The sequence below is a fragment of the Vulpes vulpes genome, chromosome 11, assembly GCF_048418805.1.
Source record: "Vulpes vulpes isolate BD-2025 chromosome 11, VulVul3, whole genome shotgun sequence".
Classification (NCBI taxonomy): Eukaryota; Metazoa; Chordata; class Mammalia; order Carnivora; family Canidae; genus Vulpes; species Vulpes vulpes.
In genome coordinates, this window is record NC_132790.1 from 19,130,645 (window position 1) to 19,148,326 (window position 17,682).

The 17,682-nt window shown below is 39.4% G+C and overlaps 1 protein-coding gene across 1 annotated transcript; it reads right to left on the reverse strand.

Annotated features, from left to right (window-relative positions):
• Nucleotides 1–7,144: 7,144 nt before the first annotated feature.
• On the reverse strand, nucleotides 7,145–16,476 carry LOC140594405 (olfactory receptor 2D3-like). The gene has a single exon (XM_072725719.1). It carries the CDS (start codon nucleotides 8,797–8,799, stop codon nucleotides 7,855–7,857), a length of 945 nt encoding a protein of 314 aa, XP_072581820.1. The 5' UTR covers nucleotides 8,800–16,476; the 3' UTR covers nucleotides 7,145–7,854.
• Between the last annotated feature and the right edge of the window lie 1,206 nt (nucleotides 16,477–17,682).

Below are 17,682 nucleotides of genomic sequence, written 5' to 3' on the forward strand. Positions count from 1 at the left end.
GACCCCAAGATCATGACCTGAGCCAAAGGCAGATGCTTAACCGACTGAGCCACTCAGGTGCCCCCGTTCTTTTCTTTTCTTCTCTTTCCCCTTATATCCTTTTTCTGATCCAGGATCCCACACAGGATGCCATATTACATTTACTGGTCATGTCTCCTTAAGCTCCTCTTGGCTGTGACAGGTTCTCAGACTTTTTTGTTGACTGTTCCAGTTTTAAGGAGTACTGGTCACATATTTTATAGGAAGATGACCTGTTAGAATTTGTCTGGTGTTTTTCTCGAATTAGACTGAGGTTATGGGTTTAGGGGAGGGAGGTCACAAAGATAAAGTGTTATCTCCATCACATCATCTCAAGGGCACATACTACCCATGTGATCACTATTGCTGTTCACCTGGATCACCTGACTGACCTAGTGTTGGTCAGCACACAATTTTCTTAGTCTTTTTCTTTCAGGGGCAGAGGAAGCACCAACAGCCCAATTTCCAGCCTCAGTGAAGCAGCAGCTCCAGCAGCAGGGCCTGGGCTGATGGTGTTGGCAGAGCGACGTGCGCCATCTAGTGCTGAGTGGCAGCGAGGTTGTCCTCACACCCATTCTATCTGATTTTGGCCTGTGGTTCTGGCTGCAGGACCAGAATTACCACTTTCAACATTTTTCCTTTTAGCTTAAATCAAACATAGTCAATATCTCTTACTTACAACTAAGAACCCTTATCTATAAGTTATCTTTATTATTATTTTGTTGGTGTATACAGGAAATGTTTTCTTTAGAAGCTTTCTGGCAGTTTATTCCCTCTCTCCTTCCATAGCAGGAGAGAGAGCATGCGTTGGGGAGCTTGTTTTGTTTTGTCTCGTTTTGTTTTGAGAGAGATGGCAGCTTTAATTAGTAGTGTGAAAAGCCCCACCAGTATCTATTTTGATGGAATGAATGGGAGCATAATTCTCTCAGCATTTCGGTTATCTCCTGGTGTATAATAAACCATCTCGAAATTAGTGCCTGAAAATTGTAACCATTTTATTTTGCTCAGGATTCTGTGGTTTCAGAATTTGAGGTGGCAATGGCAACTCTTGGTAATGGCAATATGAAAGATAGGACCACGGCATGGATGGCTGAGATCATCCGAGGAATTCTAAGAATGCAGAATAATTGAATATTTCATTTTATGTGAAGACTAGAAAACCTAAGATCTATAAAAGGAGTCGTGTGCCATGGGATGACAGTTACCCAAGGGTTAAAGTCTTCAAAGTAAAGAGGGAAGTGACCTAGGAATTGAAAAATTTTATAAACTCATAATCCCACTTTCTCAGCCATACCTTCTTCTTTCTTCTTCATGGCAAGAATTCTCTAAATTAGTGTTGACATTTTCTGTTTACATTTCCTTATTTTCCCTCCCATTAGTGAAATAGATCTCATTTAGATCATCATGGGCAGCCACATCAGCAACTTTACTTATTAGTCCTTTCTCCTGTCTATGTCACTTCAAGTAACAGATGCTGTTTTTATAAAAGTTTTCTCTGGTCCTCATACCCCAGACTAGCATCTGTTTATTGTGGTCCAGCTCCAGTAATTTTAAAAGGACAGTAACGATTGCAAAAATTTGTATTGAAATACATAACGCATCAGTGTCTGTTCTGGGTATACTGGATACAATTAGAGTCAGATAAGCGAAAATATAAAAAGAGCTCAATAATGGTTTTAAAATGAATGCATGGGCAAGATGGGGGAAAAATAGGGTCCCCAAGTCACCTGTCCCCACCAAATTACCTAGATAACCTTCAAATCATCCTGAAAATCTACGAATTCGGCCTGAGATTTATTTTGTTTTATTTTTTTCGGCCTGAGATTTAAAGAGAGACCAGCTGGAATGCTACAGTGAAAAGCGTTCATGCTTCTACCAAGGTAGGAAGGGGGGGGTTGGGATAGAAATAAGGAAACAAAAGGCATCCAAGGGAGAGGAGCCCCCGCGAGGAGCCGGGCTAAGGCCGGGGCGAGTGTCCCCAGAACAGAAAACCCCGCCTGGAGAAGCAGGAGCTGCACCAATCTTCGTGGACAGAAAGGAGCTCGCAGGGAGTTGGAGCAGGACCCCAGGAGGGCGGGGATGCCCTTGGGCTCCCTGGGACACTAACAGACACCTGCGCCCTGGGAGAGTGCGCCACACCCCGCGGCCGAGCTCCCTAAAGGGCTGCAGCGCGCTGGGCTGGACCCGGAGCAGCGGGGAGGGGCTCGGGCGGCGGCTCCGCGGAGGGGGCTGCGGGGCGGGAGCGCGAATCCAACAGCGCAGGCCCCGGAGCACCGGGCGCCGGGACACAGCCCAGGATCCGGCCTCCCCCGGGACAGGCAGAGGCCGGGAGGGCCCAGGACAGCCAGGACGCTCCTGCCCCGAGCTGAGCAGATCAGCGGCCCCGCCCGGAGCCTCCAGGCCCTGCAGACGGAGAGCCCCGGAGTTACTGCGGGGGCTGAATCCAGGGCTGCAGAGCTGGCCGCGTCATTGCGGTTGTTCCTCCTGGGACCTCACGGGGTAAACAACCCCCACTGAGCCCTGCACCAGGCAGGGGCAGAGCAGCTCCCCCAAGTGCTAACACCTTAGAATCAGCACAACAGGCCCCTCCCCCGAAGACCAGCTAGACGGAGAGGGGAAAAACAAATTATTGACCAAGCAGCACTGGAAAGTTCCAGGGAAAGTCCAGGGACTTAGGGTATACAGAATCAGAGGATACTCCGCCTTGTGGGTTTTTGTTTTTGTTTTTGTTTTTTTTGTTCTTTGCTTTTTGATTTGTTTGCTTCCCCCCTTTTTTCTTTTTTTTCTCTTTTTCTTCTTTTTTTTCTCTTCTTTCTTCCTTTTTTCTTCTTTTTCTTTCCTTCTTTCTCTTCTCTCTCTTTCTCCTTTTCCTTTTTTTAAATTTTATTTTTTTATGATAAACTTATTTTTTATTGGTGTTTAATTTACCAACATACAAAATAACACCCAGTGCTCATCCCGTCAAGTGCCCCCCTCAGTGCCAGTCACCCATTCTCCTCCACCCTCCGCCCTCCTCCCCTTCCACCACCCATAGTTCGTTTCCCAGAGTTAGGAGTCTTTATGTTGTGTCTCCCTTTCTGATATTTCCCAACATTTCTTCTCCCTTCCCTTATATTCGCTTTCACTATTATTTATATTCCCAAAATGAATGAGAACATACAATTTTTGTCCTTCTCCCATTGACTCACTTCACTCAGAATAACACCCTCCAGTTCCATCCACGTTTAAGCAAATGGTGGGTATTTGTCATTTCTAATGGCTGAGTAATATTCCATTGTATACATAGACCACATCTTCTTTATCCATTCATCTTTCTATGGACACCGAGGCTCCTTCCACAGTTTGGCTACTGTGGACATTGCTGCTAGAAACATTGGGGTGCAGGTGTCTCGGCCTTTCATTGCATCTGAATCTTTCGGGTAAATCCCAACAGTGCAATTGCTGGGTCGTAGGTCAGGTCTATTTTAAACTCTTTGAGGAACCTCCACACAGTTTTCCAGAGTGGCTGCACCAGTTCACATTCCCACCAACAGTGCAAGAGGGTTCCCTTTTCTCCGCATCCTCTCCAACATTTGTGGTTTCCTATCTTGTTAATTTTCCCCATTCTCACTGGTGTGAGGTGGTATCTCATTGTGGTTTTGATTTGTATTTCCCTGATGGCAAGTGATGCAGAGCATTTTCTCATGTGCATGTTGGCCATGTCTATGTCTTCCTCTGTGAGATTTCTCTTCATGTCTTTTGCCCATTTCATGATTGGATTGTTTGTTTCTTTGGTGTTGAGTTTAATAAGTTCCTTATAGATCTTGGAAACTATCCTTTTATCTGATACGTCATTTGCAAATATCTTTCCCATTCTGTAGGTTGTCTTGTGTTTTGTTGACTGTATCCTTTGCTGTGCAAAAGCTTCTAATCTTGATGAAATCACAATAGTTCATTTTTGCATTTGTTTCTTTTGCCTTTGTGGATGTATCTTGCAAGAAGTTACTGTGGCCGAGTTCCAAAAGGGTGTTGCCTATGTTCTCCTCTAGGATTTTGATGGACTCTTGTCTCACATTTAGATCTTTCATCCATTTTGAGTTGATTTTTGTGTATGGTGCAAGAGAGTGGTCTAGTTTCATTCTTCTGCATGTGGATGTCCAATTTTCCCAGCACCATCTATTGAAGAGACTGTCTTTCTTCCAAAGGATAGTCTTTCCTCCTTTATCGAATATTAGTTGACCATAAAGTTGAGGGTCCACTTCTGGGTTCTCTATTCTGTTCCATTGATCTATGTGTCTGTTTTTGTGCCAGTACCACACTTTCTTGATGACCACAGCTTTGTAGTACAACCTGAAATCTGGCATTGTGATGCCCCCAGATATGGTTTTCTTTTTTAAAATTCCCCCGGCTATTCGGGGTCTTTTCTGATTCCACACAAATCTTAAAATAATTTGTTCCAACTCTCTGAAGAAAGTCCATGATATTTTGATAGGGATTGCATTAACGTGTAAATAGCCCTGGGTAACATTGACATTTTCACAATATTAATTCTGCCAATCCATGAGCATGGAATATTTTTCCATCTCTTTGTGTCTTCCTCAATTTCTTTCAGAAGTGTTCTATACTTTTTAGGGTATAGATCCTTTACCTCTTTGGTTAGGTTTATTCCTAGGTATCTTATGCTTTTGGGTGCAATTGTAAATGGGATTGACTCCTTAATTTCTCTTTCTTCAGTCTCATTGTTAGTGTCTAGAAATGCCACTGACTTTTGGGCATTGATTTTGTATCCTGCCACACCGCCAAATTGCTGTATGAGTTCTAGCAATCTTGGGGTGGAGTCTTTTGGGTTTTCTATGTAGAATATCATGTCATCGGTGAAGAGGGAGAGTTTGACTTCTTCTTTGCCAATTTGAATGCCTTTTATGTCTTTTTGTTGTCTGATTGCTGTGGCTAGGACGTCTAGTACTATGTTGAATAGCAGTGGTGAGAGTGGACATCCCTGTCTTCTTCCTGATCTTAGGAGAAAGGCTCCCAATGCTTCCCCATTGAGAATGATATTTGCTGTGGGCTTTTCGTAGATGGCTTTTAAGATGTTGAGGAATGTTCCCTCTATCCCTACACTCTGAATGGATGCTCTATTTTGTCAAATGGTTTCTCTGCATCTAATGAGAGGATCATATGGTTCTTGTTTTTTCTCTTGCTGATATGATGAATCACATTGATTGTTTTACCAGTGTTGAACCAGCCTTGCGTCCCGGGGATAAATCCTACTTGGTCATGGTGAATAATTTTCTTAATGTACTGTAGGATCCTATTGGCTAGTATCTTGTTGAGAATTTTTGCATCCATGTTCATCAGAGATATTGGTCTGTAATTCTCCTTTTTTGTGGGGTCTTTCTCTGCTTTTGGAATTTAGGTGATGCTGGCCTCATAGAACGAGTTTGGAAGTACTCCATCTCTTTCTATCTTTCCAAACAGCTTTAGTAGAATAGGTATGGTTTCTTCTTTAAACGTTTGATAGAATTCTTCTGAGAAGCCATCTGGCCCTGGACTTTTGTGTCTCGGGAGGTTTTTGAAGACTGTTTCAATTTCCTCCCTGGTTATTGGCCTGTTCAGGTTTTCTATTTCTTCCTCTTCCAGTTTTGGTAGTTTGTGGCTTTTCAGGAATGCGTCCGTTTCTTCTAGACTGCCTACTTTATTGGCGTACAGCTATTCATAATATGTTTTTACAATCGTTTGTATTTCCGTGGTGTTGGTAGTGATTTCTCCTTTCTCATTCATGATTTTATTAATTTGGGTCTTCTCTCTCTTCTTTTTAATAAGGTTGGCTAATGGTTTATCTATTATTAATTCTTTCAAAGAACCAACTCCTGGGGAGGTCTTCTACAGCAGAGTCAGTAGTTCCTGACTCCTGACGTCTGTTGTTCCTAGACTCATATCCATGGTAACTGTAGAAAACTTTTACAGTTGTCATTGAATCCCCTCTAAACATGTGATTGATTAAAGCTTGGGTAAAATAGACAGGTGACTGTCAGGCAGATTGTGTGTCCTAAGGGTTCATGAAACCTGAAGCGGAGCCCAGAAGCGACTATCTTTGAGAAGTTGAGTCATAGTAAGTTGTGGTTCTAAGCATCTAAGCCCATGGAGGGGTCAGCCTCAGGTTCACAAATTCCAATTTCGAAAATCCTAAATTCTCTTTTGCTTTTGGAAGAGGTATTTATGGATAAAATGAGCTCATTCAAAGGAAGATGACCAGAATGATTACAGGGTGCCAGTGCATGTTAGATATAGGAACTTTAAAGAATCAAGTGAGTGATTGGCTGTGAGAATTGAATTTGGGCCAATATAGAAACTGACTTCAAAGGGCTATGGCAGAAGAAAATGAAATTTCTTTAGGACTAAAACTAGAGAAGGTTGGTTCAAGGTATCAGAACATTGATTTTGACATACCATATGGAAGATCTTTGTAAAAGCAAAAAACTATCTATAGTTGACCCTTGAACAATGCAGGTTTGGACTGCATGGGTCCACTTATAAATGGATTTTTTCTTGATACGGTACAGTACTGTGAATGTGTTTTCTCCTATGATCTTTTTTTTAAAAAGATTTTATTTACTTATTCATGAGAGACACACACACACACAGAGGCCTAGACACAGGCAGAGGGAGAAGCAGGCTCCATGCAGGGAGCCCGATGTGGGACTGGATCCCGGAATTCCAGGATCACACCCTGGGCTGAAGCCAGCGCTAAACCTCTGAGTCACCTGGGCTTCCCTCCTATAATCTTCTTAATAACATTTTTTTCTCTTGCTTATTTGTTGTAAGCATACAGTGTGTAATATGTATACAAAATACATGTTAGTTGACTGCTGGTCATGTTATTGGTAAGGTTTCCAGGCAACAAGGCTATTAGAAGTTAAATTTAGGGGAGTCAAAAGTGGTATGAGGATTTTCAAACATGAGGTGGTTGGCACATGCTATTCATTGGTCAGCTGTATAAATGAAAGTAGATCTTTCATTCATCTCATGATCCAAGACATTAGGGAGAAATATATTCTTCTTTAGGCAAATGCTGGATAATCACTCAGTAGAAATATACAGAGTAGTTTAAGACTCAGAACTATGTTTGTGTACATGACTCTTTTTTTTTTTTTTTTTTTTTATTTATGATAGTCACAGAGAGATAGAGAGAGAGGCAGAGACACAGGCAGAGGGAGAAGCAGGCTCCATGCACCGGGAGCCCGACGTGGGATTCGATCCCGGGTCTCCAGGATCGCGCCCTGGGCCAAAGGCAGGCGCCAAACCGCTGCGCCACCCAGGGATCCCTGTACATGACTCTTTAATTTACTTTTTACTCCGCTACTTTATTTTTACATTAAATTGGGGATATCAAGTTAAAATAAATTCATTTTTTTGAAGCTTTCAGGAGAAAACATCGTGCACTAGTAAGTATTTGGCTTTTGTGCTATTATACAAGGTGAAATGCTTTGAGCCATGAGTGAACCAAGTATTAAAGACTCTTCCAGGGATACCTGGATGGCCCAGTTATTGAGCTACCCCGGGTCCCCAATCCTGTGCATCTTTTAAGAATATTACAATAGTTCTAAATATCAGACCCATAATGGTGTTTGGGTGGCTCAGGCAATAGAGCATCCGACTCTTGATTTTGACTCAGGTCGTGATGTTAGGGTTGTGAGATCAAGCCCTGAGTCAGCTCTGGCCTGGGTGTGGAGCCTGGTTATGATCCAATCTCTCTAGTTCTCTTTCTGCCCTCCCCCTAACCTGCTAGAGAAAGCACACATGCAATACTCCCTCAAAAAAATTAAAATAAAGTAAAATAAAAGTCAGACCCTGAGATCACCATCTCTCAGAAAAGGGCTTTCTTCCGGCTAGTTTTCTGAGACCCTCTTTAACATCTTTATTTCTCAGGCTATAAATTATGGGGTTCAACATTGGAGTCACCACTGCATAGAACACAGAGACCACTTTATCCCTTTCATTCATTATCTTGGAGTTTGGCTTCATGTAGTTGAACATTCCTGAGCCATAGAAGAGGACAACAACAATGAGATGGGAGCCACAGGTAGAGAAAGCTTTGAGCCTCCCCTCCCCAGACTGCATCGGGATCACGGTGGAGATAATATTCCAGTAGGAGACCAGAATCAAGCACACAGGAGCTAAGAGGATGACCACACCCATTGCAAAGATAGCCATTTCTGTGCTGTGACTATTTGCTGAAGCCACCTTCAGAAGGGCAGGAAGTTCACAAAAGTAGTGATTAATAATGTTCTGTCCTTGATAGGGTAGTTGGAAAGTAAAGGTGGTATCCACCAGAGACACGAGTGCTCCACTGGCCCAGGATCCAATGGCCAACTGGAGACACACCTGTTGGGTCATGATGCTAGAGTAGTGCAGGGGCTTGCAGACAGCCACGTACCGGTCATAAGACATCACTGCCAGCAGTGCACACTCTGTACACCCAATCAGAAGGGAGACAACTATCTGTGCCATACACCCAAGAAAGGAAATAGTTTTCCTCTTTGCCAGGAAATGGACCAACACTTGAGGGACGATGCTGCTAGAAAGACAGAGATCTGCGAAAGAGAGGTTTCTAAGAAAAAAGTACATGGGAGTGTGAAGTCGAGAGTCCATGAAGATGAGAATGCTGATGAGCAGGTTCCCAAGCACAGTCAAAAGATAAATGAGGAGAAAAAGTATAAACAGCAGGATCCGGGTCTGCAAGTCCTGTGAAAGGCCCAGGAAAATAAACTCAGCCACAGTGGTTTGGTTTTCCTCCCCCATTGAGATTATGCCTGTTTAACTGTTTGCACAAATAAAAAGAACAACCTTTCAGTTTGTAACATCTTGTAGAAGAGTCTCATTTAAAGCTCAGCTTATAACCAAATTGGGTATTTCTAGCTTTTTGCTATTCAAGTAATTCTAATTAATACTAAATAGAATATCTTAATTTTTATTAGTGGTTGTAATTTCAATCAACTTCATTTTTTTTTTTAGAAATCTCCTCTTTCCAGTGTGATTTATAGATTATGACATTGTTAAAGCCTTCTGGGCTAGTTCTGCTATGAGGATATTGGAATTTGTGTGGATTTTACTAAATAGCTGTACACATATTGTTACAAAATGACTGTGTATACTGTTACCACTATTACCATGTATAAACCTGAACCACTATTCAAAATACTACATATTTAATTATAACATATGCTTGAATATTTGAAACCGGCCTCAAACTTAATTTGACCTCTTAAAATACAGCTATTTTTTCTTGGCTTAGAAATAGAGACTTATCACTTAATATACTAATTATTGTTCCGTTTTCATTAAAGAGTAAAATTGTAAAAGTAAAACACCAAAAAAACCAGGAAAAACAAGTTAAAATTCTTGTGCTATCTGGACAGGATCAGACTGATATAAAAGCTAAGAGACTATGAAAGAAAACAGGTAGAATTTACATCATCAAATGAAAAGCTTTTGTGAAATAAAAATATCACAAATAAAATTAAGATAAACTACAAACTGGGGAAAATATTTGAGATGTCAGACCAAAGTTAATGTCTTTATTACATTAATATTACATATAAGATACCACAAAAATTGTTGAGCCCAAAAAATAATGGGCTAAAAACATGAAGTGACTACTGACAAAGAGGAATTGTGAATAGCTACTAAATTGAAGAATACTTGATATTATTGTAACTAATTAAGGATAACTACAACATAAATGACACATTTTCCGCCTGGAAAATTAGCTAGGATTTTAACAAAACAATCACATCACAAAACAGTAACCTTGTATTTTATTGAAAATTTAACACATGCCAGGCATGATGCTTTTATATAATTACATTTTTCCAATGACATTATAAGTTAGACATTATTAATCTCACTCTGCAGACATAAAAGAAGTTGAGGCACAGAAAAGTTCTGTTACCTTCCCCCAATCATACAATTAATAAATGTCAGAATTCATTAACTTTAAAATGAAGGATCAGAAAAAAAAGACATTTTTGTATAGTGCAAGTGGGTAGGAAAATTGTCCAAACTGTCTGGAAAATAACTTTGTCAAATATATCTTAAACTTTAAATATTTGTATATTTTTTTCTCAATTTTTCTAAATAGTATGGAGAGGGAAAGAGTCCCTTTTTACTAATCCTTTCTTCCCCATGAGGAAAAATCTGATTTGTGACATTTTAGGATGTAGGTTGGTCCCTATTTACTACTGACTAGGGTTACTGGGCTTTGAAAGGTCATGCATGTTCTATTTCCTCACTTCTTCATGGAACTAGACTGATATATTGGACCACGTCCCACTCAAGCTGCAAGGGAGGTTGAAGATTTTGAAAGACTCTATAGTAGACCACCTCAACTGAGGCTTATCAGAGTTCTAAACTTCAGTGACAATAGGGACCGGACCAGTGCAATTAATAAAAAGCAGTCTGTTATTTTTCATATTTCTTGTTTCTTTTGTAGGACTCTAAGGAGAGGAATGACCAGGACTAGAATATTAGGAGTTCCTGAGTCCCTAGGCCTAGTATCATACAATATTCTCTTTTTAAAAATTTTTTCATATAATATTCTCAAATATTATCCCAATTTATAAATCTAATTATAGGAATCTATTCTAGATAAGTACTTTAAATTGCAGAAAAATATTTGCAAGAAAATATGTTCATCATATTATATAATAACGGTTAAAAATTGATAGACAAATGGAATATAATAAAGATCTCAGAAATAAACCTACACAAGGCTGGGTTTCTGTGGCGAGGGTGCCAACAATACACAATGAGGAAATGGCAGTCTCTCCAATAAATGGTGTCAGGAAAACTGGATATCCACATGCAAAACAATGAAATTGGACCCGTATCTCACGTCATATACAAATATCAACCCCAAATGGATGAAAGACTTAATATAATACCTGAAAGTATAACTCCATGAAGGCAACATAGGAAATACATCTGGGCCCTAGATTTGGCAGTAATTTTGGTTTTGACACTTGAAGCACCCGCAAGAAAAGGAAAAACTAGAAAAGTGAGATTAAAAAAAAAAACTACCTAAAAATCTTCTGCTTTTAGTTCCTTCCGCAAAGGAAACAATAAACAAAATAAAAAGGCAAGCTATGAAATAGAAGTATATCATTACCAACCATATATCTGATAGAGAGCTAATATCTGAAATATACAAGGTACTCATACACCTCAATGACAAAGGGCAAATAATCCAATGCTTTAAATTGACAAAATAAATGAATAACCATTTTTTTTAGAGAAGACATAAAATTGCCAACAGGTACATGAAAAGTTGTGCATCATCACTAATCATTGTGGAAGTGAAATTAAAACCACAATAAAATATATTATATTACCCCTGTTAAAATGGTGATTATAAAAAAGTCTTTTCAAAAACCCAGAAGGTAACTAGTGTTGGGAGAAAGTGGAGACAAGGAAATCCTCATACATCGTTGGTGGAAATGTATATTGGTACAGCTACTATGGGAAATGATTTGGAGGTTTCTCAAAAATTAAGAATAGACCTATCACATAATATAATAATCTCACTTCTAGGTAGATATTCAAGGGAATTGAAATCAGGGTCTCAAAGAAATATCTGAACGCCCATGTTCAGTGCAGCATGATTCATAACAATCAAGACATAGGAGCAATTTAAATGTCCATTGACAAATAGATCAAGGAAATGTTGACTGTACACACAATAGAATATTATTCACCTTTAATAAAAAGAAGGAAATTCTTCCACTTGTGACAACATGGATGAACCTGGAGACTTTAGCTAAGTGAAATAAGCCAGACACAGAAGGAAAAATACTACAGGATATCACTTATGCAAAATAGTCAAATTCCTAGAAGCAGATAACAGTACAGTCATAGCCAGGGGCTTGGAGAAGGAGGCAATTATTAATCAAATTAGGTATTAGTAAAAGGATGCTATGTTTCAGTTATCTAAAATGAGTAAGTCCTAGAGGTACTGTATAGCATAGTGCATATAGCTATTCAAAGAACCATGTCCATTTTCATAATTATTTTTTTAAAAAAGATTTTATTTATGTATTTGTGACAGAGAGTGAGAGACAGCATGAGCAAGGAAGAGGGGGAGATGGAGAGGGAGAACCAGATTACCTACAGAGCAAGGAGCTGAAAACCAGGCTCTATCCCAGGACTCAGGATCATGACCTGAGTCAAAGGCACACCCTTAACCAACTGAGCCACCTAGGCACCCATCCCACAATTATTTCTGAAATTCCACAGGTAACAACTGTTCTCAGCACTGTCAGTAATGTAATGTTGGTCACCTTCTTTTTCCCCTCATTTGATCATCTAGCTGTTACCTGAGCATTACTATTTCCTCTATATCCTACAGATAAAACCAATATCATTAATAACAATAATGACAATCACCTTCTACTGGTACTTAGCAAACGTGATTTTGTTATGCCTTAGGGACCAATGTTAATATGTTTCAGAATGTACAGAAAGGACTGAAAAAATAATTTCCAAAATGTTGGGAGCGATCGATTCTGGGTATTGGAATATGAGTGGGTTATTTTTTTCATTTTAGTGTTTTTGTTTTTTAATATTGTTCGTTAATAGATCACACTCTATTGTCAGTATAGGAAAAATATAAACATGAAAAATCTAAACAGCACTTAGTTGAGGATGCCCCAAACTAAAGTTACATTATTGCATCTGATTTCAGTCTTTATAAAGTAACTGCTATAGGGCCAGGCCTCTTGCTAAAAGCAAATATAAAACAAAATATGGAACAACTATATTCAGACATTGGGCAAAAGCTAATTCAGAAAGTAATCCTGGGCAGCAAGGCAATAAATAAGCTGAGTTCCATGGTCCTACTAACTTTATGCCTAGAGGCATTCTCAGAACCATTGTCCATGGAGCTGAAACTTAAGCAGAGCATGATGGCCTCGCTGAGCTGAGAAGAAAGAGATCCATACTGATGAGTGCCAAAACATTTGGAAACGGTGAAAGAGAGCGTCAGAAAGGAAGAAAATGAACAGTAAAGGGGCTTTAGGAATCTGAACAGGTTTTCGCTGTTCACTAAGACAGGGCATGCCCCTCAAAAAGCAATTATTAGGAAGCCCAGATAAGGCAGCAAGATTTTGGAATTTCAGCCATCTAGAGTGGAAAGGCTTCATTGAAAACTCCTGGCAATGAGTTGCTACCTCTCAGAGGACAGTTCTTAGGAATAAAACTGTGATGAATATTCTAACCCTCTCTATATAAAACGATAGGAATAGAAAAAAACAAAGAGCACATGTAAAAGGAATAATAAAAATTACTCACACAGAAGGCAAGAGAGAGGAAAAGAACAGGGAATACATGGGAGAAAATGGAAAACAAATAACAAGATGGTAGACTTAAACCCAATTGTATTCATAATTCCATTAAAAGTAAATGGATAAAAGATTCTAATGAAAAGGAAGAGACCTTAAACTCTCCTTATCCCATGGATACAACTAGATAACACGTACATCATTTAATAACCCAGAAAATGACCTGAAGATTGCAGAACAGAATCCAAACCTCATGTATAAAAGAAGCCACACTGAAGTAGATAGGAAGGGTGAAGACACACTTTGGGAATGAAATGGACTGTGGAAGTGAGGAGGTAGCCACTGGTACAGAGAAGAGCAAAAAACAGTCACACCAGGGAGCTTCCTTGGGAAAGATGAAGCCACTTGTCATTTGGCTTTGAAAGGAGTGGGGAGCCAATCTTTTGAGTTCTCAGAACTATTAAATTCCAACTACACCCTAGAATTTAATATATTGGCAAACTTGGCTCTAGGAGAGAACAGGAAGCCCTTGAAGAGATAGCACAACAAACAGCCAGGGAAGATACAGCATGTATGTTGTATCCAGTAGTTTGAAAAACTGTGGGGGCAGTCAGGTTGGAGAGTTAATTACTCATCTCAAAGCATGCCACAGACAGACAGGCTCACAGGGAGACCCCTCTAGGAACACAGGAGCTGACAGGTACCATTTTTCCTCTCACTTCCACCATAAACACAGGTCACCTGCAGGAACCTGCACAGTGCTGACTCTTACACCCACACATTGGCAGTGTGATCATTAGAGTCACACCTGCCTCAGACTTGGCTCCATGGGAAGCCTCCCCCAGAGTAGCCTGAATCCCACCAACACCTCATCTCCTGACCCACACATTTTGTAGGACCTCAGTTTTGGCAATAGAAGGTCTCATTTCACAAGGAGACCGACCAGCATATCACTTTGTTATAATGTTCACACTTGCCTGGGGACTAAACACTACACACAACAGCGAAGGAGAGTCCTCTGCAGACTACTGGAATGAGGGGAAAAGTGGCCAGGACTAACAGCAGGGCATATACAACACATATAAAGGACACTTTCTGAAGCACCAGGTCCTGAAGAACTGGAGACACTGAACTGCAGGCTTCATAAAGCCACTACCTTCAAAAGATACAGAGATACAGCTACATTTCTAAAACACAAAACAGACACAGAGAGTAAGCCAAACTGAAGACACAGAGGAATAGGTCCCAAATGGAAGAACAGGACCAAACAACAGCAAGAGATCTAAGCAAAACAGATACTACTTATCTGATAGACACCGAGAATTAAACTAATGGTCATAAAGACACTCACTGAACCTGAGAAAAGAATGGAGAACATCAGTGAGAAGCTTAAGAAAAAACCCATCAGAGACAAAGAATACAATAAATGAAAATAAAACACACTTGATGGAATAAATAGCAATCTAGAAGAGGAGAGGAATGAATTAATCAGCAAGGAAACAGAGTAATGGAAATTAATCAAGATGATCAAATGGGAGAAAAAATTATCAAAAAGTGTAATAGACCTGGAGAACTTAGTGACTCCATTGAGCCTAATAACAGTTGCATTCTGGAATTCCAGAAGGAAAAGAGAGAGAAAAGAGGGCAGAGCATTTACTGAAGAAGTGATAGCTGAAAACTTACAATATCATGGGAAAGAAACAGAAATCTAGATTCAGGAGACACAGACATCCCCCAATAAAGTCAACTGAAGGGGCTCCACGACAAGAGACAGAGTAATTAAAATGGCAAAAGGAAAGAAAAAACAGCAAAAGAAAATAAAACAGTTACAGGGAATATTCTATAACGTTATCAGCATATCAGCAGAAACTTTGCAGGCCATGAGGTAGTGACTGATAAATTCAAAGTACTGAAAGGGAAAAATCTGCAGCTAAGAATACTCTATCCAGCAAGGTTATCATTCAGAATAGGAGATAAAGAGTTTCTCACACAAACAGAAATGAAAGAGTTCAGGATCACTTAACCACTTCTACAAGAAACATTAACCGAGACTGCTTGAGTGGAAAGTAAAGACCATAAGTGAGAATACAAGGAATAGGAAACAGAAAACTAGTACAAATTTAAAAATCTGTAAAAATCATTGTGAAGGGACTCACAAAATGAAAGGTTGTAAAATATGATGCCATATTGCTGAGACGTGTGTGTACACGTGGGGGGCCAATTGGAATAAAGAATGGGTCCACGGAGAAGAAACTGTCAACTTAATATGAACTGGCATTTGCAAGAGATGCTACATACAAATGAAATGGTAACCACAAATCAAAGCCCAGTAATAAGATATGCAAAGAATAAAGAGAAAAGAATCTGAGTGTATCACTAAAGAAAGCCAACAAACCATGAAAGAGAGCAAGAGAAGAAAGGATCAGAGAAAAACTACAAAACAACCACAAAACAGCCATAAATACATATTTATCAAAAACTACTTTGAGTGTGAATGGACTAATTGCTCCAATGAAAAGACACAGGGGACAGAATGGATTAAAAAAAAAAAAACAACAACTAGACCCATCTATATGCTGCCTACAAGAGTCTCATTTCAGACCTAAAGATACATGAAGATTAGATTGAAAGTGAATAGACAGGAAAACATTAATCATGCAATTGGAAGTTTAAGAGAGCCATGGTAGCAATACTTCTATCAGATAAAATAGACTTAAAAACAAGAGACCAAGAATGATAGATTTTTGGATAGATCATCCAAACATAAAATCAGCAAGGAATCAGTGCTTTTAAATGACAGAGTGAACCAGATAGATCTAACTGATATATTCAGAACAAACCATCCTAAACCAGAAGAATACACATGAGAGTTTGTCAAGAATAAATATTTCTGGGGATCCCTGGGTGGCGCAGCAGTTTGGCGCCTGCCTTTGGTCCAGGGCGCGATCCTGGAGACCCGGGATCGAATCCCACGTTGGGCTCCCGGTGCATGGAGCCTGCTTCTCCCTCTGCCTGTGTCTCTGGCTCTGTCTCTGCCTGTGTCTCTGGCTCTGTCTTTCCTTCTATCTCTCAAGAATAAATAAATAAAATCTTAAAAAAAAAATTAAAAAAAAAAAAGAATAAATATTTCTGGGCTCTGGAGATTTACAATAGGTTGGTGGTGGAACAAAGAAATCTGCCTTTCTAACAAGTGTTCTTGATGATTTTGATGTGATTATTTCATGGACCATATTTTGAGAAGCACTCCCCAGAAACATGCTAAAATCAAGTGCAGTTATAGTCAAAATCCATACACATTTCTGATGGGAAATTTAACAAGATAATTCTGAAGTTTATCCAGAAGAATACATGTGAAACTGTTCACAGTAAATATTTGAAAAAAAAAAAAAAAGAAACTGAAAAGCACTGTGGTAGGGGCGAGGGTGGGAAATTTAACCTACCTGACACATTAAGATATATGGTTAAATCTGATTAATTTATATCTATTGTATTCACTCAAAAACCAAAATGTCAATGAAATAATGTAGACAAGAATCAAAATCAAGAATATAAGGAAATGAATGATACAAGTCTCATCTACCTTAAGAGACAGGTGTATTACTTAAAAATGGTGTTAGGATATCTGGCTATCTGTTTGGAAACAAAACACTCTCGCAACAATTCTGAATCTCTCCCCAAATCCAGATGGATTAAATATCTCAGTGTAAGACAAAACAAAACCAAAGACGTCGTACTATTACTAGTAGAAAATGTAAGTGAATACTTTCTGTGATCTTTCTGTGGGAAAGGACCTTCTTTTTTTTTTTTTTTTTAATTAACTTTTATTGGTGTTCAATTTACCAACATACAGAAAAACACCCAGTGCTCATCCCGTCAAGTGTCCACCTCAGTGCCCGTCACCCATTCCCCTCCAACACCCGCCCTCCTCCCCTTCCACCACCCCTAGTTCGTTTCCCCGAGTTAGGAGTCTTTATGTTCTGTCTCCCTTCCTGATAGGGAAAGGACCTTCTAAGGATGACATAAAAACCATAACCCTTAAGTTAAGGTGGGTATAGTCTATTAAAAAAACAATGTAAAATGAGCAGTTAAATAAAGAACATATGTATTTAACATATAAACAACAAATAGGAAACTAGGACATCAAAGAGCCTCTAAAAAGAATAAAAAGAATACCGATGAAAATGATGCAAACAGGATGTTAAACACACAATTCAAAAAAGAAATGCAAATGCCCCAAGACTGACTCTGTAAAGAATGTTCATCCTCACTTAGAGAAACAAAAAATAAAATAATAGCTATTGTATCTCTCACATTAGATTAGCAAAGGTGAAATAGATTGAAATTATCCACT

Coding starts and splice junctions, on each gene's coding strand:
- LOC140594405 (XM_072725719.1), bottom strand. CDS start 8,799: ATGGGGGAGGAAAACCAAACCACTGTGGCTGAGTTTATTTTCCTGGGC.